Genomic DNA, 21,576 nt, shown 5'->3' with positions numbered 1-21,576 from the left:
TCAAATCAATTCTTATCATAAATAAGATATAAACTATCTCGTGATATAACTTCTGTTTTTGAGTCGCAATTTTCCGATTAACGTAATAGTTGTCTAATGGGCAAGTTTGTTTTTATATTGTGAAGGATGAGTGAAAAGACGAAAGCCCGAAAAACTATGGTGTCAATTATGCCTGTGGTACGGATCTTTAGCAGGGTAACTCCGGGACAGGTATACCTTAATTCTACCATAAACTACATGTTTTTTTTTATAATACTAAGCATATAAAAACCTCGACATCTGAGCGTATCAAAGCTTCCAAGTCAATTTTATTGTAATTACTAAAAAGACGTCTATGCTCTTAGATAACTCTGGGGCGTTAGGGTTTAATTTGTGTGGACAGGTTTGATTTGGTCGCCGATGGGAAAAAATATGTCACCGTGGGCTATATAGAACTAGCATGCGAGTTTCATTACGTTGCGGTATTTGATTGGTCGGCTGAATTGGAAGTAACCAATAGTCCGCAATGTCACTAAAATCGCATGCAAGTTCGCTCGTCGTCTAAATCAGCCCTTACTTCAACCCATGTTTAGCAGTAAGCTGTTAATTAATGATTGTCGTGTTGTCCAGGTGTGGCAATGGGCGATGCAGCGCGGCGGCAAGCTGGAGACGCACATGCAGAGCCTGAAGGACCTGGACTCCGTGCTGGAAGAGCTGCTGCAGTGGCTCATGGGGCTCGAGAACACCCTGCTTTGTAAGTATTCTGCTAGTCTTGAATGGTAACTGTCACTGGATCGGGTAGATAATATTGATGGCCCAGTGTGTCTAGAATCACACTAGGCATACTACTCCTTGGCTTAACCTTTTAAACGCCACAGACGGCAATTGACGTCAACGCAAAATCGTGACAAAGACGGCGTTTGACGTCGATCGTTTTTTGATGAAAATCTACTGAAAACAACCCACTTTTAGGTTGGCATTATTTATTCACGCAACTTAACTTTAACCCCCTTGACGTCATAGGCACGGGATATGGATGCGCCGTTTGGCGTTCAAAAGGTTAAGGCTACCGTTTTTACCATTGACTTTGGATTCGAGCAGTACGTTTTTTTTTCTACCTAGGTAGGTTCAGAGAGGTCTCTGTCGTTCGTCATCTTATCATTTAGTTTTTTTTTTTAGGAATATACTAAAACCAAAAGAGGCCAAAGGCCATTCGATTTTGCTCAGCTTTATGATGCTATTTTACGAAACCTACTGTTTTATGCATTTTAGTATGTATTTCCTGTTTCCATGTCCAGTGCCCTCATCTCAAATTTCAAGAACATCTATTTATATTGTGTGTTATAAGTAAAGCGGCCCACTAATTAACAGTCCGCCGGACGGTATCGGCCTGTCAGTTAGAACAAAATTTTGACAGTTCCGAACAACTGACAGGCCAATACCTTCCGGCGGACTGTTAATCAGTGGGCCCCTTAAGACACCCACTAATAATACCCAGAAATTGTTATAAAGTGTAATCTTCTCTCGTAGCCCTGGAAGCGGAGCCCCTGCCGGAATCCATCGAGCTGCTGGAGGGACTCATCGAGGACCACAAGGAGCTCATGGAGAACACGCAGAAGAGGCAGAACGAGGTCGACCGCGTCTGCAAGGCCTACCAGGTACGTTGGAAAATTAAGCGTAAGACATACAGGATAAGGCAGACTTTCCTATATTCATGTTCAGGTCACATGTCAATGTGAATCTAAGAACCATAGACAAGATAAGCAAACTTGGTTGTAAAATTTCTCAATACTAGTTTTTACTGCCATAACGACGTAAAGCAATGTTTCTACTAGTTATTGTCTGACATGACAGTGAAAACGTTAATAGTGACCAAAAGTTCATTTTAATGGACCTAAAAGAGGTTTCAACATAATATAACTCACACACACACTGGAAGTTTCTTAACATAATTTAATGTACAACCATTTGCAGGTCAAGAGTCAAAGCCAAGGAAGGGAGTCGACACCGCGCAAGGTTTCGGCGAAATCCGCCGTCAAGGGTGCACCTGGGTTCGTATACAACACAATATGTCCAAGACCAATTCACCAGTGGACTGCAAATGCTGTTACCTTTTTCAAAAAAGTTTTTTCTCATCAACTTAACTGTATATCAAGCGAAAAGTGTTTGAAATACATGCAAAGTCAGGATTATTTGTACAAGTTTTTCATGATCTAACTACGTCCACTGGTGGTTTGATCAAATCCGTGTATGTACCTTATGTATTGTCAATTTTATGTTCCATTATTTCATTTGTCGTTCCGTCTCTTTCACATTCACGCACGCCGCCATTGTGACGTCATTGCATGGTGTGACTCTTCACTCGTGTTGTCTCGGTGTTCCCTCACACGCACACAGACGCGGCTCGCAGCACGACCTGAACAGGGAACGATCGGTGTCGCCCGACTATTATGGCTCTAGGCGGTACAGGTGTGTTTATTATTTGTTTCCCTATTATTTTATGATTAAAATTACTCTTTTAAGTTTTTTTAATCTTTGTGTGATTTTCATTCAAGTCCATATTCTATTAGACAATCGCCTATTAATTGGAAACTAAACAATTTGAGTTAATTTTAATGTTTTTACTTGTTTTAATGATTCCTATTTTTTTATTATCTGAGCTTATCTGTAAACGTGTTGTTGTATTTTGATTTTGGTGTAAATAACAATCATGTGCCTTATGTCATTATTTCCAAATCAGAAAATGACATGATATCGATTATATTTCCATGTAGTGAACCAAGTTATAAGTTCATGTCATTATCTGACGTGGAATAACCACCTAACTTCGTCTCGCTTTAACACACATAAATGTCGCTTTTTGTCTCATCTCGTCACGCTGGGGGCAGGTCCAGGATTCACCCTCGAAGTAGGAGAGGAAGGTTTGATTTGTTTTATTATTTTTTGTAGAATTTTTGTGTGTGTATTTTGTCTTTGAATGGCTTTTGTAGTTTGATTTTCATTTTATAGTGCGTCAAGCAAATCTTGTCAGTAGCAATGTAAAGCAAACTAAAGTAGGGCAACACTCAAAGAGTAGTATTGCGCTAAGAAAAGCAGCAATGTACAATGTACATCGAACCAAAACTTTTTTTTCCGCCGAGCGCGCCTTGTCACGTACGTCAATTCAAATTGTCACTCGCGGATTCTCTATTGAAAATGTTTGAAATTGTTATTAATACGTATGGACGGACAATTTAAAAGCGGTGTGTGATGTTGATAAAAATGATTAACTAATTTGAAGATCTAAAAATAAAATTGTAAGTGGACTATGCCGTTAAACAAGAATGTATGAATAAAATCATTGCTTCAGCAGGTTAGATGTCATACCGGATTTTCATATTTTATTAGATTTCTCAGTTGGCACTGTAGACATTGTAGGCACCTTAGCTTTAATTAAGCACAGTCTTGTTTAATATATTGGTATTTAATGGTGACACAGCAGAAATATCTCTTGAAATAGAATCGATTCAGAATGTAAACATTGTAAACCATTTGTAAACAAACAAGATGATGGCTGTCATTCACGATCCACATTCCACAGATAAAACACAGATGACACGCGAATTTTCGAATTATTCGAACACAGTGTTGCTAACCCGCGATTTTTCAAATTTGCCGCCGTTTGCTACTGACAAGATTTGCTTGACCCAGATTATTTACGCCCAAAAAAAATATTATTTTAATTATTTGATTATAATTTAATGCAGTCGATTCGAAATATTCGAATATATTATATGTTGAGTCATATTTTTATTATACGTTGTTGATTTTTGAATTTCCTTTTAAGTAACTATCAACTACCTCTCTCATCTACATTGGGTGATACTGATATGTATTCCCATACACTTAAATTTAGATTCTCAAGCTTATTTAGTCCATTTCATGCATTTTGGGTAATATTTTTGCTTGTAGAAATAATGCTTATATTCGTTGGTTGGGGCTTATTGCATGCTTTAAAAACAAATTGGGGCTGTCAATCAATAGGAAAAAAAAACACCATAAAAATAAATTAACTCTTAAACCCAAAATATATTGTAAAACTTGTATCTATTGCGCAAAATACTATTTCTTTAAAATAAACACACTTCAATACGACTACTTTTCACATGGTAAAGGAAACCGCGAAACTCCTTCCTTGAATAACACTATACTAACCCGCCACGCCACGCCACGCCACTCACAAGTCTCACAACTAACCATAACCGACGATGTCTACCTAACACGCATCCACCCTTACCTGTTACAGTTGTACCTTATTGAAGACCTTTTATTGATTATTCTATATTGAAATATCATTACAATCGTTTTCACATTGTCAAATGTGAAACGCCTGGAAAGTGTGAAATGATCGTAGAGTTTATAAAGAAGCGTGAAAGTACATACATGGAAATGTATCACCAACAAACAGTATAATCCACACCGTATATTGTACGCGGTCGGTTACTCATTATTAAGAACGTTTAAAATTACCTAGCATTCCATTTTTCCAAAACTCATTCCTAATTGTCTCAAGATTGGATCATAAAAAAGTCGAATGCAATATGTTCACTCATTCATAGACTGTTTCCCCACAGCATAATGCCGTATCGCAACATGGCATATGCATATCGGTAGTACATTATATTATATTCGATAAGGGACACAATAAGGTACACTGTCAGGGTTGTGTAAGTGTGGTATAAGTTTGTACAAATGTGCGTGTGCTGCAGTCGCGTGAGCCCGGGCCGCGAGACGCCCGACCGCAACCTGCCGCACTACGGGCCGCGGTTCCCGCCGAGGGGCAGGTAAGGCATCACACACACACACACACACGTCGACGACAATATTACCGACAGATGAGGCGTACACACACGAAGAGAAACACCAGGAAGAAAATTTATTTATACTGAAATTTTAACTCCGATTATACGATATATATGTGACAGCACAATATTCCAACTGATATTGATTTGAGGAACTAAAATTAATTTGCCTTACTTCACAAAAAACTAGCTTAAATTCAATATGTCGACACTGTTTAAAGAAATATCCTGTGTCAATACATCATGATATCTAACAGATCCTTAAAAACATTCCGTACACTTTCAAATAAAAGCCACAGTTACAAACATAAAATTCGATAGCGTACTTTATGACAGCTACGACGATAACATGGCTAAGTAGATACTTATATATTTTTTAAAGTTTTTGGGGATGTTTGATCAATGTCCATACCATTTGAAAAATATTTGCTTGGGTAATCATGTATTATGTAGTCATGTGTGTGACAGCCCTCGCTGCTATGCGTTTTTAAGTTCAGCATTTTTGCAATTTTATTTTGATATATTATGCACGTATAAAATTCAAAGCTTTTTAAATTTTTATTGTACCATCATGGCCACGTATGTAATTTGCAATTTTGCATACCTACTGTTTATCAGTTCTGTGTAAGCTTATTCTAAATGCCGGGCTTATATTATGTGTTCCGTACTCCACATCGAAGAAAACGACTGCCATCTGACCTTCCAACCCAGAGGAGAAACTACGCCTTATTTAGATTAGCCCGGTTTCCTCACGATGTTTTCCTTCACCAAAAAGCAACTGGTAAATAAGTTCCGAAAAACTCATTGGTACGAGCCGGGGTTTGCTTATTGGTACAGTCAACGGTAAAAATATGGGTGTAGACAACTTACTCAAAAATATGTCCCATAGTTCTTAATTCACTGACATAAGAGTTATGGGACATATTTTTGAAATGATTTGTACACCCATATTTTTACCGTTGTCTGTACGAGCCGGGGTAAAGGTCAAGTTAACTAAACACTACCCACTAATACCCATCTAAGTAGTACCCAAACTAAAATGAGTGTTTGCACATGCAGCAAGGGCGCGGAGCCGGAGTTCCGTTCGCCGCGCGTGCGCCAGCTGTGGGACAAGTGGCGCACGGTGTGGCTGCTGGCGTGGGAGCGCCAGCGCCGCCTGCACGAGCGCCTCGCGCACCTCAAGGAGCTGCAGCGAGTGTCCAACTTCAGCTGGGACGACTGGAGAAAGCGGGTATGCCACTCGTATCTTAAGAAATGCCCTCAAGTTTCGATGAAGAATTACAATCTTTTTATAACATCTCATTACAGCCTTATGTATATGTAATCAGCGGCGGTAGCATTTTCATCGCTTGTGTCCAGGCCTGTCACGTTCTAAAAAAGTATGTAAGTGTGAAAGTAACGGGAATAGTGACAGGCGATAAAAATGGAACCATGCTGCCCCCTAGCCAAAATGAAAATGGTTGATATAAAACGCCAATCGAAATTCACATGTCAAACACGACTTCAAGTATGGAGTCGAGCGCGGTGACGCAAGTGCAAGTCATTCTGATCTGATGAATTAGAACCGCCTCTTAAAATCAAATTGAAATGTCAAATAGTAGATGTTCGTTATGTTAGAAGTTTAGAACTGCAAGTTCTAAGCATACCTAACAGTATGCGTTTTTTGCATAACTCGCACATGTTATAAAAGTAGACTCTTAATAAATATTTAGCTAGAGGGATTTCTTGTTAATGACAGAATATCATAAAGTTTTCATTCAGTTACCAGTTCACAAATTGTGCATTCATACGTGTAATATTAAAGTGAATCTTTTTCCCATAGTTCCTGAAGTTCATGAACCACAAGAAGTCCCGCCTGACAGACCTGTTCCGCAAGATGGACAAGGACAACAACGGCCTCATCCCGCGCAACGAGTTCATCGACGGCATCATCAACACCAGTCAGTATCGCCTTTACCTTCATTCTCATCTTTACTAGCTCAGGTTTAAGCTTATTATGCCAGGCGTGGCTCACTCCGCGATTTCGTCGCGTCGCTACAAGTATACATGTGGCCACACCAGTTTTGGTGTCTAGCAGTCGTAGTCGCGCACCGCTATGGAACGGACGCCTGCTCGCGCTTGCACTTGTATCTCTCGTAATAGACACGTTTTGTTAGAGAGTGAACCTTCTGTACCTAGTACTATTATTTACTCAGTGATTATACTTAGGCTTATTTCCGAGTGGGAATGATTAGTTGCCCATTAATCTCCGTATTGCGACTATCCAGTATATCCAGGCAAAATTTTACACTTTATTTTTTGGTAGTACTTAGAACAAAACTACTACTTAATCTGTGGAATCTTAGCGAAATACATATTTCTCATGAATCAAATGAGCAACATCAGAAAAACTAACCCTCTGGGCCAAAGATATCCTTAGATACGGGAGTAGAGTAACAGACACTAACACTTCAAGTTTGCACCATATTAATCTCCCGCCACAAATATTCTCTTGACACAGTACTTCCAGCGTTACATCAGCAAAGCTAATTCTTCTACGGACTGTACAGTAATATCTCGTACTGACTGACTCTTGAGTCTCATGACATTTGTTTGTTGTGCAGAATTCGACACGTCCCGCCTGGAGATGGGCGCCGTCGCCGACCTGTTCGACAGGAACGGCAGCGGGCTCATCGACTGGGAGGAGTTCATCGCGGCGCTGCGGCCCGACTGGGTAAGATACACATTTTACTAATATTTAATTAAGCACGTTACTTTTTCTTACCTCAATTTCAGCACCCATAAATAGAATATAAACCACATCGCATATTGCACTTGGTCGGTTCCACTTCCAAGGTCGGATCCCATTATCGTCGATAAGTAGACTGTTTCCCCACAACACAATGCCGTATCGCAACCAGGTATGTGCGAAGTCATAGTAAGCGAAATGATTACCACAATCGTTTTAAAATTGCCCTTATTAAATACCTGTCAAGCATGAAATCGTTCAATTACCTATATTTATGGTTTAAGACATTTATTATCTCATTAAGAATTTACAAAATTCACTTACATGAGATACACTTATAAAACAACACTTTTTTTTTTGGGATAGCGTGCACTAATTAATTTAAATGTAAACAATATTATATACATAATAATTACTACAATTTACACTATAATTTTTGTAATGCATGGTAAAGTGGGTAGAAATCGTTTGTAACATGTAGGTATTAATTACCAGCGGCTTAGAGAACAAGTTATTTCGACCGTCCTGTTCAGATGCGTTGCAGCGTAGATAACGAAACTAGTATGAATGTTCACGAGTTATAATGTAACGCGGCATGGATGGATGCGGCATGGCTGTGCACACTACACTACATATTTAAAGTGGGTAATCATTAGTCCATGATTTTAAAATAGCTAAATGTAGGGTACCTACCCAAAAATGATAAAAACTACTGTTTGATTTTAGAAAGTGACGAACATAATAATAACGTAGGATTTTGTTAGCTTTGCATCTAAAATCTAGATTGAAGTTATCAATCGAGTCCGTGCTATCTAATCTCTCGAAGTGCGCGAATCGATCTCAGTTTGATGTCACAGTGCGGTTACAGCTAGTACCTAGTGTTACTTATAGACCTATGACATCTGAGACTAGGTATTTGTTATTTGTGGTTCTTTTATAAATTATGAGTATTTAAATCCCACGTAAGTTTATCTAAACCGTATAGAATTTTAGCAATAAAAATGTTATATTTCTAGACTTTCGACTAAGCCTTAAAAAGTAGAGTTGTCAATGTTAAAGTACCTAAGCCTTCTCTTGAAGAATTTGATGGTTGCCTTACTTATTTGGTCACAACTTTCAGCCTACTGGCATTGGCGATGCCCTTGGCAAATTGTATCATATTTCAGGCGTAATCTAATACCTTAAACGAGCAATTCTTGTTTATTTAGGCATTTATTTATTTATATATATTTTTAACGATTTCGATGAAATTTGCTATATGGGGGTTTTCGGAGGCGATAAATCGATTTAGCTCTTATCTCTGGGAAAACGCGCATTTTTGAGTTTTTACATGTTTTCTGAGCAAAGCTCGGTCTCCCAGATATTATTACTAATATTAGTGAACCCCGTGAATAGCGTAGCTAAGTTCCGTGTTGTTGTCAGGTGGAGCGGCGCGGGCCGCCGACGGACGCGGACAAGATCCACGACGAGGTGAAGCGGCTGGTGATGCTGTGCACGTGCCGACAGAAGTTCCGCGTGTTCCAAGTCGGCGAGGGCAAGTACCGGGTAAGTGTCTAAATTAAATAAATAAACTTTACGTAATATATTCAATATATGCAGTTCGTCTGCCCCTCATTGCCATGGCGATTCTGTTCTGATTGGCAAGGGAATTAGTCTGGTGGCAACACTAAACACGTGTCTTGGTAAACTCAATTGTTCATTGATTTTATTAAGATGTAAGTATATGACTAAGACAAGTTCGAGCTTTGGGTTTGACAGCTAATGTAGATGGCATTATACGGCTTCCGTTATCAAAACTTAACGTATGACAATTCAGTTACCACATGATACATGGCATCGTACAAGCTTCGTCTACTTCAGCTATCTTGGAGGGACGATTACTTTTATGACTTTATCTCTATTCCAATCAACAACTGTTTGCTGACATCTTCAGTCTTTCATTTGTTCGAGTAAAACAGCCAAAAGTATACGTATAATTGCTGGCATAATATTTTTTTGGAGAAAAATGCGAGAACTTGTATGTAGCACCAAAATTTCTTTAGGCACAAAAACTAAGTTAAGTTATTTGTTTCAGTTCGGCGACTCCCAAAAGCTGCGGCTGGTGCGAATCCTGCGCTCCACCGTGATGGTGCGCGTGGGCGGCGGCTGGGTGGCGCTCGACGAGTTCCTCGTCAAGAACGACCCGTGCCGAGGTACGTGCCCGTCCGCGCTCAGGGGACAGGGGTAGAGGTGGCTCGTGGTTACCGTGCCAACGGAGATAAAGGCTTCTTACACACTAGTCTTTTAAGCGTCGGCGTCTAGTCAGGGAAAATGGCGTCGATGCACAGTTGGGCCAAAGTTGCGTCGAGCGGCGGTTTTAGGCAGTTGGCTAGACGCCGACGATCGGGAGACGCTAGTGTGTGGTGGCCCTGTGGTTGATACTCTACGACGAGTACCTATATACGTCTGATTGATGAACAGTATAGGAGAGGACTATAGTCCTCACACTGCCTATTAGACGTTAAAAAGTTGATGATTTTCGTTTCTGTAATTTTAAAGATGTAGTGAGTCGTAATGTTTATGGTAAGGGTCCCGCCATATTTAACCTAAGAATGCGTGATGCATTTTGATGGTTTTAGTGCTCCGTAAAAAACCTTGTTCACGGCGCACTTATGGAATCACTTTGATCTTGTTTGAATTTAAATATAAAATTGTTTTTCCAAGAATTTACACCCATTGACGATAATGCTTGGCAACGGACTCTATTTATATAAAATTCCGTTAATGTTCGTTTGCAATTAGCAATGGTAAACCACTAGCCATCTCTTAACAGATACAAAAATAATTATGCAGTTCACTTCTACTTGCCGTCGCCATATTTTTAATAAATTATAAATGATATACCTACGAATAATTAAGAATTTAACGGTACCAATAATACCAAGGATAAGTAGAAGTGAAGTTCCTAAGTGATAATATTCAAGACATGAATAATCAGTTTATTTCAAGTTTTACAGTAATCGAAGGTTTGACTAATCAGGTATTGCTCAAACAATTTCTTGACGACTTGTTTGATATCTCTTAAATTATAATTTCAAGTCAAGTCAAGAAAATGTATTTGAGAAAATGATTTAAATTTCCAATATTTATTCAGGTCCTTTATCTCAAATGAAATGTCTTAATTTTCATTTGTTTATGATCTGGGCTAGTTAGTTAGGATTTTAATTAAAAGAAAAGTAAATCTAATCTAGAAAAGTAATCTGGCAAACCATTTTCGTCATTAGAAAAGGGAAATAAGTATTAAAAATATGAAGATGTTTTAAAATTCCCGTATTTTACCCACTTACCTACTTGGTAAGTGGTAGGGTATTTAGAGATGTGTATGGTTGGCCAGACTATACATTTGCCTAACTGACCAGCCTAACTTTTTTATACTTTGTAACATATACAGTACTCCACTTTTCTACCTACCGTCTGTACATGTTACAATGATGAAATATATTATGATTATACTGGCTCTTCCGTATGTATTTAACTGGATGTATTTTTAATAATTCCAAATGCATCAAATACGAGAAGAGCTAGTTGAAATATTTATGGTGATATTCAAAGTGTCAATCCAATTATCGGGAAAATAATACTTGTGTTTAACCCCTAACAAGGGCACTAACTGTGACGTCTAATATAAAAGGGCGAGGGCCAATATTTTCGAACGAAAATACTTGCCCGATTTGCAGAAATAACAAAATAACTACAATAATTAATTAATTTTTATTGTTATAACTTCTAACCGCTTACAAAATCGGAGTTACGATTACGACTACACATAAAAAATACGTTTCATTAGACTTAGTACACGTATATCCTCTAAATTATCCAGACAGATTACTAATTAACATATCTTATTATCTCTTTTACAATTCAAAATAGAAGAGGTACAAAATATTGGCATTATTAACGCAAAATCCGTCTAGAACATGCTAGCAATACAAAGAGAAGTGTTTTAATAATACTGTTACGTCACTTAGAATTAACATTAGAAAAATGTTACATAAAAAACTATCACAGAAAAATTTAAGTAACAATATCAGTTTTAGAGGCAGACGAAATTGGATAAATTTGGAAGCACAGCGCGAACCAAGGTCACAGAACCTGTTTAGCTCAGACAAGCCGATTTTATTTAGACCGACATTCTTTATGACTAATACACAGGCTAGATACCTAAATACATGTATAAACTAACAGCTAAGAGATTGTCTTATAAATAATTGTAATTACACAACAAAACTCATAGGAAAAATAATACAGACACGAACCTTAATGCTATATGGCATGTAAATATTGTACCACAAACTATTGAATACAAAGATAGCAGAGCAGCTATTTCCTACGGGCAAGATAAACATTTCTAAATATGGCCTACACTTCCTTCTAAATATTCGAGTACAAAATTTGTTCAGTTAATACTGTTCTTCAAAATAATGCATGACAAAACTTTAGTCAACATTAGGCTTCCTAATGAAAGAGGTGAGAGAGGATATCTCGCTGGTCACACCCTCGTTTGGCAAACGGCTGAATTCTATCTCCTCACTTAAGTTCTGGGTGTCCGATGTATTTTCAGCAGCTGGCCAACGCTTGTGGCTCGGAGCATACAAAACGAGTAGAGAAAAGATGTATATGTTCCACATTCCATACACACCAGTAAAAAATGCAGAAGTATATTCTAACTCAATATTCTCATCCCACTTCCACTGGCCCTCTGCCACCTGTCCAAGTATAAACCCGATGACAGTGAGAGCAGCGCAGAGCAAGGTGGCCAACATCAGAAACTTGAACCGGTAGATGATTCCCTCATAGTGTAGACGTCTAACTGAGCTCATTGTGGGTAAAGATTGTCGCTTGTGGGAGATGTTTACAAAAACCTGCCAAATCATGTAGCACAGGAAAAGAAAGTACACTCCTGTAGATATCCCAGCCAGTATTATGAAGGTCAAAGCGAGATTTGTCCCCAAATCTGTAACCCAGATGGAGTAAAATGGATTTCTCAGTTGCACTCCCCGCTCGCACATATCAAAAATGAATAGAGATATACAACCCATTGCTACAGCACTTAAATGACGCCAATACTGCTTAAGAGAGCTTTGGGTAGATGCATCCTGAATTAACATGTGTTCACCGGCAAAAACAAGCCAAAATGAAAATAGCATTGCATAAAAGACTCCTTGTCTTATGTCCCCTAGTAACAGCATAAATGGCAAGTCAAAGTGTAATGTAAAGTATTCAAGAGGCATGTTCAATAGGCACAGGGATATACCCAAACTCAGCAGCATCTTCTCCAAAAGTACAGGCTTCCGTTGCAAGATGTGAACCCTCCTCCAGAACCAGGCAATAATAGCTATGATGCAGGGGAAAAACACTGTTTTCAGAGAGACCCAGACTTTTGTGAAGCCCCCATTTTGGTTTATAACTGTCAGCCACATGTCCTGCACATGGCCAATATGTGCATTCATTTCCGGAGTGTCCACCGGTAGCCTGATGTTAAGTAGATAGAAGTCATGGAACAAAGAGCCCAATTCAAACAAAGGCAAAGCAGAACAGTTGTACAAATATTCCTCGGATTTCACTGCAATATCACAGTCCAAGTGTCGCTTTTCAATAGATTGTGTGTACAATTTCCACTCGTCCTCGGGATCCCCTTTGTTCCTGTACGCCAGTCGCGCGTCGATCGTCATCAAACTCCGCGGCTGCACCTCCATCGCCGAATGATACCGTATATCCACCTGCAGCACTCCAATTAAGTTCTGTTGCCATCTAGAGAAGTCTAGAATCCTGTTCTCGCGCGGCATCGGCATTTGAAATGCGAACACGATGTCGTTCTCCGTGTAGTCTAGGTGCGTCCCGGTTATCTCGATCTTGGTACATGCGCCCTTTCCTCTGTTGTAAAACCATTTCGTGGTGTCATTTTTTACCGTCAGAGTATCCTTGCATACCGTTCCGAGAATTGTTTGGGCGTTTGCGGGCAGGGGTGCGACCAATCCACCGATTAGGAAACATGTTAATTGGCACAACAATAGAAATGTTACTAGAATGGCGAGTTTTCGACCGCTCAGGTTCTCAATTATAGTACCCGTCATGTTGTGGGCGGTTCAATCGCGAAAAACATTAAATTAAAACACTGAGTCACAGTAAAATCGACCGGCAGCGCGTTCCATTGTCTTTGTGATGAAGCGACAAGCGGGCCAAGCGGCACGGACCGTCCGACCGAAGCTTCGCGTTTGACATGCGCAATGCGCAGTGGGCGGGGATACCAGCCTATAAAATAACGACTGTTATAACGTTATCGCGTTAACGTTAATAATGCCTTAAAATACAAAATAGTTGAAAAACCATGTTTGTAAAAAGTAACACAAATGTTGTACTGCGTTGAAATGAAATAGTATCGGGAATGCAAACCACTTTCATATCCATCGTTAGCACACGTTACACATAGCAGCGTAAGCTAGTACCACAACTAAGTTCTTGCTAAAACAAAAATACGTTAGCAAAAAACATTGTTGTTGACTTGCTACTAATTTACTAATGCGTTCTCGCTTTCACCCTTCCAATTCCCATTGTCCTTAAAAAATTATACATTTTGTTTGTATTGTTTGAATTGCGTTAAAAATCCTTTCGAAACCCCTTACATAAGTAGTGTCGTTAGTGCTACCGCTGCCTGACCCGAGCAAGCCGGAGCAGCATGAAGCTTGTTGCCCGCTCGGTAAGAATCGCGGCCTGCTTTTGGAGTTCAATCATTAAAAAATTGTCAGCTCAGCTTTATTTTCACTGAAATAAATGAAAACTCCATTGCAGGACGTTAACCGTTCTAAATGCTTTATTTATTTAAATTTAGTGTCGCGTTAAATTTAGCAGTATTGTGTAAATTATCAATGTTCCAGAAATAATGCTTTTAGTAGTTAGAACAGAATTATTTTAATTAATCGTGTAGTATGCTTTTGTAATCATGTATCAACATTTAATCATGGCTTTGGTATTGATGTATAAATTGTGTTATATAAACAACATGAATTGCTTAGATTCACTAACAGCATGTTATGATCTTTATTTGCGTAAGGTTTTATTTTATTTTGTAGTAAATGTGTATATAAGACAAGTGCAAGTTAAAATGTTACCTACATGCATAAGTCACTGAAATGTACATAATACACTAGATATTATGCACCTTGCCAATTGCAGTTCTATGTAGTAAACATTGCTGTATTTAGGAAATCCTCTTTTTATAAAAAAAAAAGGTAAAAGTTGAAATCTTGCGCTTGATTTATATTCGATGCATAACTTGGTGAAAGTGATAACTAATGGTATTTTGAAATTCCTATCCCTAAATGCACACTATTTAAAATATCCTAATTTTTTATCATTAATTTTGTTTTGTTTTGACGTGTTCTGATTTTTGTTGTTTTTTTCCTCACTTCCGTTGCACGCTGTCCTGTTTTCTTAACACTTTTTGGTGTTATTTTTCACCTACCTTTTAACCGAACGGTTTTCTTTGACCTTGTCCTTTCCCTACCTTTGTAATCCCACGCACCGGACGCCGCATGCAGCCAAGGGACGTACCAACATCGAACTGAGGGAACAGTTCATTCTGGCTGATGGAGTCTCGCAGAGCATGGCCGCGTTCCGACCGCGTACGCCCCGCTCTAACACAAACACCCCTCCGTCCACCGGACCCATCACCAAGGTAAGCAGCTAGACACGGCTACTATTACAAATAATTTCTTCTTTTCAACAGGAGTTCATTTTAGTTATAATTTGCACACATACTACATAAAGCGCACTGTAGTTACTGGAGGGAGCAATCGGTTTGGGATGTTCAATTTTTCGCTTTTGTTTTTGCTGCACCTTGCACATGGATGGAGACATCCGTTTGCAAGGGGCCCGTGAGTACCGCATGTGTTGAGCTCGTAGTGTTTGGTCGTATTGCATTAGTGTGATCAAGCTATGCATTGAAGCACAGACTCGTATAGTTTTTGGTGTTGTTTGTTAGCATATTCATTGGATCCACTGCATTGGAGAGGTGGCACGTCAGCGCATTTGGATGTTATGGTAACGTATTTCGTCCCCCTTCCTGCTCGTTCCCATCACACCCGCATTTCGTGAAATCGCGCGTCGTCTATTAAGCGTGTGGACTAATCGTAACAAAGTTTTCTAAAAACATCGTAAGCGTAACGCTATTCGTCGAAGCGATTGGCACTATGAAGGCAAAAATTGTTTTGTTTTGTAACGGATCTTTTTCTCTTCGTAATGTTTTGCCCCGGTTTTGCATTGATGCGTTTAGCTGAGGAGTTTTTGGAGCAGCTGAAGCCTATATTTGAGGCATTAAGGCAGCGAGAAGAGCTACCGTGTTCATACCCGCTGCACGTCGGTTCCACGCACGGCACAAAGCAGGCCTTCATATACGGCCACTCAAGATCTCAGGGCTCGACGACGCCAGGCGCGCATCACTACACGCATCACCATGGCTACCAACCCTCTCCAGGATACCACTGGGTAATATATAGGCTTCGTGATAGTGCCGCGGTTGATTTTGCACTTTTGACATCATTCAGTTTTGCAGCTCTGTATTTTTGTTTATTTGTCTTTTGTGTAAGTCCATTGTCAATGTTTACTAGTAATGAGATTGGCGACCTCCAATGTGATAGTCATTATAGCTTAGCATGACAATATGAAACAGTGTTAAGTTACTTAATCGATATCATTTTGAAATACAATGTTAAAATAATACAATATACGTTGTCAAATTAATTATATTTATGTTCAGATGATCCACATTAACTTATACTCTGAAATTTGATTGTGATTACTAATAGCATGTCGAAACTGTTGCGGATGAGAGAAGAAGTGCAAAGGCATCCGTAAAAAATACACTTTGCACATCATCTTTAATCCGCATAGCAAAGAACAGTATTTTCAAATCGATATAATGTTTAGGTGCGCGAACGTACGGCGCGTTCGGTGCCTATGTCGGGCGGCGTGCAAGGACGTGCCTCGCGTTCATCACTTAGCGCTGGAACGCCCGACTCCCTCAGCGATAACGAAGCCGCCAGTGGACTCGGGGCAAGATATAGGAAGCCCAGTGTGCCAAGGTAAGTCCTATAATGTTATAATACAACATATTAAATGCAGAGCTTTGGTTGAAATATTTTATGTATGACTTGACTGATTTATAAATACTAATCACTCAAATTATTTGTTTATAGATCAACATTGACTCCTGGAGGTTCACGACCAGGTTCCAGACCAGGATCGAGGACAGGTTCCAAGCCTCCTTCGAGACATGGCTCTAATCTCTCATTAGATAGTACAGGTTCGTAGCACACACAATAAAACTGAATAAATATATGTATTGTGTACATCATTCCGTTCATTTATGTTAATGTCGTTGCTATCTTTGCAGATGACGTATTAACGCCTTCCCGCATACCGATGCGCAAAGTGACGAACACGCGTACATCAACGGCGCGCGCGGCGGCCAACGCCGCCAAGCTCGGCGTGGCCACGCCCAACGGCGGCTCGCGGCCCCGCACTCCCACCGGCCTCCTCACGCCAGCTAGTGGAAGGTACGAACAATATATTACATGATTAAAACATACTTTTGCACGGGTGCAGATAATCTCGATTTTTTATGCGATGTTGAATAATCATCGGTATGACATTTAATAATTTAATTGTTGTATTTTAACCTTGATTATCTACATCCATGCAATCTAAATTTCGTTAATTACCCCCATAGAGATAGTTTTGCAGGAAGCTATCGTTTAAATGTTTTAGTAGCGATATTGTTTAGTGTTATTAAACAGTGCTGTGCGCACGAACAGGTACCCTAGCGGAGCGATGTACCGCACGTCCAGTATACCAACACTGTCGCCGGTCCCGGCGCTCGTGAGGTACAGGCAATGATTGAGAGTTTGTTCACATGTCACGACCAGACGGACGTAATCTGTTTCAAATAATAAAAGTTAGGTATAATTGTATATAGATGTAACCAACAAATTACAACGGTCCCGTTATCGGGAATTGCTATTTTCAGGATAGTAGAAATAAAGGATAAAGAATTTATACATTTTGAAACAGGTTGTGTCCGTGCAGTTTGTTTGGGTGTTCACGATTGTGGAAGCACGTCGCTTGAAAGGGATTAGGGATAGTAGTGAAGCAGCAACTGGCAGTATTTGAAATCTGGACAGCACACATTGTATTTTGATTCGTCATGCATATGCTTTCGAGAACGTTCTACATTTTCTTGTGGTGGTGGATTTTTGTACCTACGTATTATGTGGTATGATCAACGAGGCCTTTCGTTAAGAAAATATTTATAAAACTTTGAAAATGGCGGCATGACCGTATTTAGTTTAACATTAACACAGCTTACATTTTCACGTTTTCGATAGTACTAATAAATTTGTAGGTAGACAATTTTGAAGGAAATAATTAAATTTGTATTTTTTGTTCCTTCCGCATGCATCGAATCTGAAAATGGATACGAAATAACAGCTCGACACATTCCCAACCATCCTCAATGGTTTCCGAACTTCCCAAAACTGCGTCTCACACTCATCCCGCATTCCATACCCAGGGCTCTACAAAAATCCCAGTGTACGTGGGCACCCGATCCCAAAGGTCCCCGTCAGTCGAGAGACTGAAAATATCTCGAAAATCCCAATCCCGAGAAATGTCCCAGGAACCAAGTCCTACCTCTCAAGACCCTTCGAGGAAATCCGAGCAGAGAAGTCCGGAGGATGACTCCTCGTTATTCAGCATATCGGGAATGACGAGCGACAATGAATATGAGAGTAACATAAGCGAGTCGAGTGGCGACGCATCAAAGCCGACCCAGCGAGACATTAAAGGGTACAAGCTTGTAGAATGCTAGTTTCGCTATTGGCCCGAAAATTTGATTGTTGCCCGTTGAATTTTGGATTTTCAGTTGATCATCATGTTTCAATTCAATATTCATTAATCATTCATTATGGAATAAAACATGCTTGATGTCCGGTCGCCGCAATTAAAATTCATATCACTTCTCTCATTGTATACACAACATGGGTCATTTGGCGTTTAGAACCTTTGTCATTTCCTCCTGTTCAATTGTATTTGGTAAATCATACACGTATTAACTGATCAGCTCATACCCATGCTTCCAAACTACCTGCACAAATGCCATAAAGTGTACACTTCATGTTTGCTTTCCTGATGTTCGGCTTACACATTTTATATTCATATTCATACTGTTATGTACATTTATTGAACACATTATTTGTTTATACTGTTCATACTTCATGTTACTTACCTATATTTATTACTATTACCTACGTTAATGCATGTACTCTTTATCTCTAACACCTGATCCGAATTTATTAATGATACTTTTATAAGTCGTAGAGTTTACTTATTTTCTAAAGTTAGACCAAGAAAAGACTGTAGCGATTTTGATACCATACCCAGAGCAAGTGTCATTAATACGTCATAATGTCATACAAGTTTGACGTTTAAAACACCACTTGCACTGCGTATGCTATCAAAGTCAATGCAGACTTTTTTTAGTCTAACTCTATCACTAATTCTTAAAGAATAATTTTTGTGATTCAATAAACGGAACCTAAATTACTAATGTTTTCTATTACATGCATTGACTCTCATTTATACTTATTTCTTCTGTCTGTGACTAATCAACTTGTTCTTTCGCGCGCTAACTCTTAGGAGCGGGTCGTTTGCCTCGACCGATGGCCACACTCCCGGTCGCAGCCGTATTCCAGTGCTTAAGGATCACCATACTAACAGTAATTCCAATAGGTAATGTCACTTTATGATTGTTGCTTGTGTTTCTTTCCATTCCGCCTTTCTTGTGATGTGTTGTTTATTTGAGTTTCTTATTTAGTTTTGTTATGTAGGTTAGAATTTATTTCAAAATGTAGCACAGAGAGTAGTGAATGTTGTGGTTTTGGTTATTTTCATTTAGTTTGGTTTTGTTCGTAGCAGTGGTGCATGATGTCAGACCAGAATTAGAACGAATTATAATTTGATTGTAATGTGGCAGGCAAAGGACACCATCCGGCAGCACGACGCCAGTGCGGTCGGGGCAACAGACAGCGGTGTCGCGGTTGTTGCGAAAGCCGTCGGACGCGTCAGACAGCGGAGCGCCTGCCACACCGGGCTCGCGCCGCGGCACGCCCGCATCTTCAAGAACGATCGAAAAGCGCGAGCCTTTCAGGCTTTAGACGATTTAAGGACGATATAAAAAATAATACCGCTCTAATTACACTGATAAGAAAAAATGCCTTCCGAAGACATTTTTTTCCTAATAGTGAAGTTTGCGGATAATAGTTACCTGTGTGATGAGAGTCGCTTTGACTTGTGATATTACGTATTCACGATTTTTCTTTTTTTGCTTAATTGTATTTGATGTCTAGGCCAAATATTTGTAAATTCCATCTTTAAAAAATCTATTTGAGTCGTTGCGACTGTCATGAGCATAGAGAATGTTATAATTAGTACTAACCGAGAATTAACCGATTCGCGAATTAAGCAAAGCTTAATTTTATAAAAGAACGAATTTGCGAATGTGGCTTTTTAGTTAAGTAAAAGTTAATAGATGGTAGTAGTAAAACGTAAAGTCTGCACTTGTTGCCTTGTATACTTATTTTTTTCTACAATCTGTGCAATTTTGTGCACATTGGATTACTTTATTTATTTTGTGCTGTCAGTATTCTCCAGTTAACTCTTGCTGTGTCTAAGCAAGATATTATTTCTGTATCAATGTGAATATTCCCCCTTTCTCTTATTTATTGTCAACGTTGCCATATGTTAGTGTATGTTTTGTATGTAAAATACGTATTACGGTCTCTCTATTGAGACTGGCTGGACGGAAAAGTGTGATTTTGTAAACTTTTTGTAATATTGTTTTTCTTTTAGGGACCATTTTGTAAACGAACTATTGAGTAGGTAATGGCGGGCCAGCGTTTGTATTGGTCGAATTCACGCGCGTCGTATACGCCAGACTTCGTGTGTTGATAGCCCAATAACAAATTTTGACCAGTCATTTGTAAAGGTGATAAATAGTCGTTGAGTGATTAATTTTGTATGCACAATCATGTCTTCATTATTTCACTTTTAATTATTTTGTGTTCACTTTTAGTGGTATGAATGATTTCATGGTTATCATTTGATACCGTATGTACACATATGTACATGTTATTATATTTATACGGTGATATTGCACAATTACTTGTTATAACGGGAATAAAGTGTTATTTGGTTAACAAAAAGTGCACACTGCTATCGCCAAAGTGGTGTGCCTTTTATGTGTAAAATATCTGCTCATGAAAATAATTCCAAAACGGACTTTTATGTTTAAGAGATTTAACTAAAGTACACGTTGTCGCAAAAGACATTACTTCTAAATGCTAAGAATAACTTTGATGTATGAAACGCTTTAAAATGTAACCTTCCTTCATTTTATTAAAAAAATGTTAACCAACACTCACACTTATATTTGTTAATTTTATCTTAAATCTGACTCTACAATTAAGTCTTTATTATTAGAGTTATTAAACTATTAATCTGGTCATTTTTATTTAAATCATTGTTATATTTGTTAAATGTAAAATCAAAGCAACTAAAAAGCTTGCAATATTTTTTGTATAAAATAAATAATGATTCTGAAGAGCTACAGTGTTTAAAATCTCATTTTTGATTTCAAAATATAAAATAATAACAAATAATATGGCAGTTTTACTTATGAATTCCATCAAAATATAAAAGAATAAAATAACATTTATTTAAGACAAAAATATATGTGAAATATGATATAGTACTTCAACATTCGAATTTTAAGACGTGGTTATGTGATTTTGCACATACTTAACTACTTTTTCTATGACAAACAATACTTCGTTAAACTAAATAATCACAGCTTCCGATGAGAAAATGTGTTCTAAGTTCTAATTGCGTCCAAAAAACATATTTTTATGAAAGGATATAAATGAATAATATGAAATT

The 21,576-nt window shown here is 38.7% G+C and overlaps 2 protein-coding genes across 2 annotated transcripts in view; one reads left to right on the top strand and one right to left on the bottom strand.

The window, feature by feature from the left end:
• Positions 1 to 21,299, top strand: part of LOC134674231 (microtubule-actin cross-linking factor 1) — a 312,488-nt gene extending 291,189 nt beyond the window's left edge. Inside the window, exons 89-108 of the mRNA XM_063532291.1 lie at positions 610 to 733; positions 1,510 to 1,637; positions 1,954 to 2,030; positions 2,377 to 2,448; positions 4,725 to 4,802; positions 5,880 to 6,051; positions 6,643 to 6,760; positions 7,424 to 7,533; positions 8,971 to 9,093; positions 9,623 to 9,740; positions 15,126 to 15,262; positions 15,569 to 15,605; positions 15,860 to 16,071; positions 16,513 to 16,667; positions 16,782 to 16,888; positions 16,979 to 17,141; positions 17,400 to 17,468; positions 18,073 to 18,429; positions 19,279 to 19,371; positions 19,616 to 21,299. Coding sequence (XP_063388361.1) covers positions 610 to 733; positions 1,510 to 1,637; positions 1,954 to 2,030; positions 2,377 to 2,448; positions 4,725 to 4,802; positions 5,880 to 6,051; positions 6,643 to 6,760; positions 7,424 to 7,533; positions 8,971 to 9,093; positions 9,623 to 9,740; positions 15,126 to 15,262; positions 15,569 to 15,605; positions 15,860 to 16,071; positions 16,513 to 16,667; positions 16,782 to 16,888; positions 16,979 to 17,141; positions 17,400 to 17,468; positions 18,073 to 18,429; positions 19,279 to 19,371; positions 19,616 to 19,796 — 2,631 coding nt within the window. The 3' untranslated portion in view covers positions 19,797 to 21,299. The remainder of the gene's footprint in view (positions 1 to 609; positions 734 to 1,509; positions 1,638 to 1,953; positions 2,031 to 2,376; positions 2,449 to 4,724; positions 4,803 to 5,879; positions 6,052 to 6,642; positions 6,761 to 7,423; positions 7,534 to 8,970; positions 9,094 to 9,622; positions 9,741 to 15,125; positions 15,263 to 15,568; positions 15,606 to 15,859; positions 16,072 to 16,512; positions 16,668 to 16,781; positions 16,889 to 16,978; positions 17,142 to 17,399; positions 17,469 to 18,072; positions 18,430 to 19,278; positions 19,372 to 19,615) is intronic.
• LOC134674034 (protein wntless) lies at positions 11,280 to 14,071 on the bottom strand. Its single transcript, XM_063532082.1, has one exon. The coding sequence runs from the start codon at positions 13,659 to 13,661 to the stop codon at positions 12,024 to 12,026; it is 1,638 nt and encodes a 545-aa protein (XP_063388152.1). The 5' UTR covers positions 13,662 to 14,071; the 3' UTR covers positions 11,280 to 12,023.
• Positions 21,300 to 21,576: the final 277 nt, after the last annotated feature.

The sequence above is a fragment of the Cydia fagiglandana genome, chromosome 19 (assembly GCF_963556715.1).
Source record: "Cydia fagiglandana chromosome 19, ilCydFagi1.1, whole genome shotgun sequence".
Classification (NCBI taxonomy): Eukaryota; Metazoa; Arthropoda; class Insecta; order Lepidoptera; family Tortricidae; genus Cydia; species Cydia fagiglandana.
The sequence above is the reverse complement of the archived record's forward strand: the minus strand, read 5'-3'. Positions and strand labels throughout refer to the sequence as shown.

Coding starts and splice junctions, on each gene's coding strand:
- LOC134674034 (XM_063532082.1), bottom strand. CDS start 13,661: ATGACGGGTACTATAATTGAGAACCTGAGCGGTCGAAAACTCGCCATT.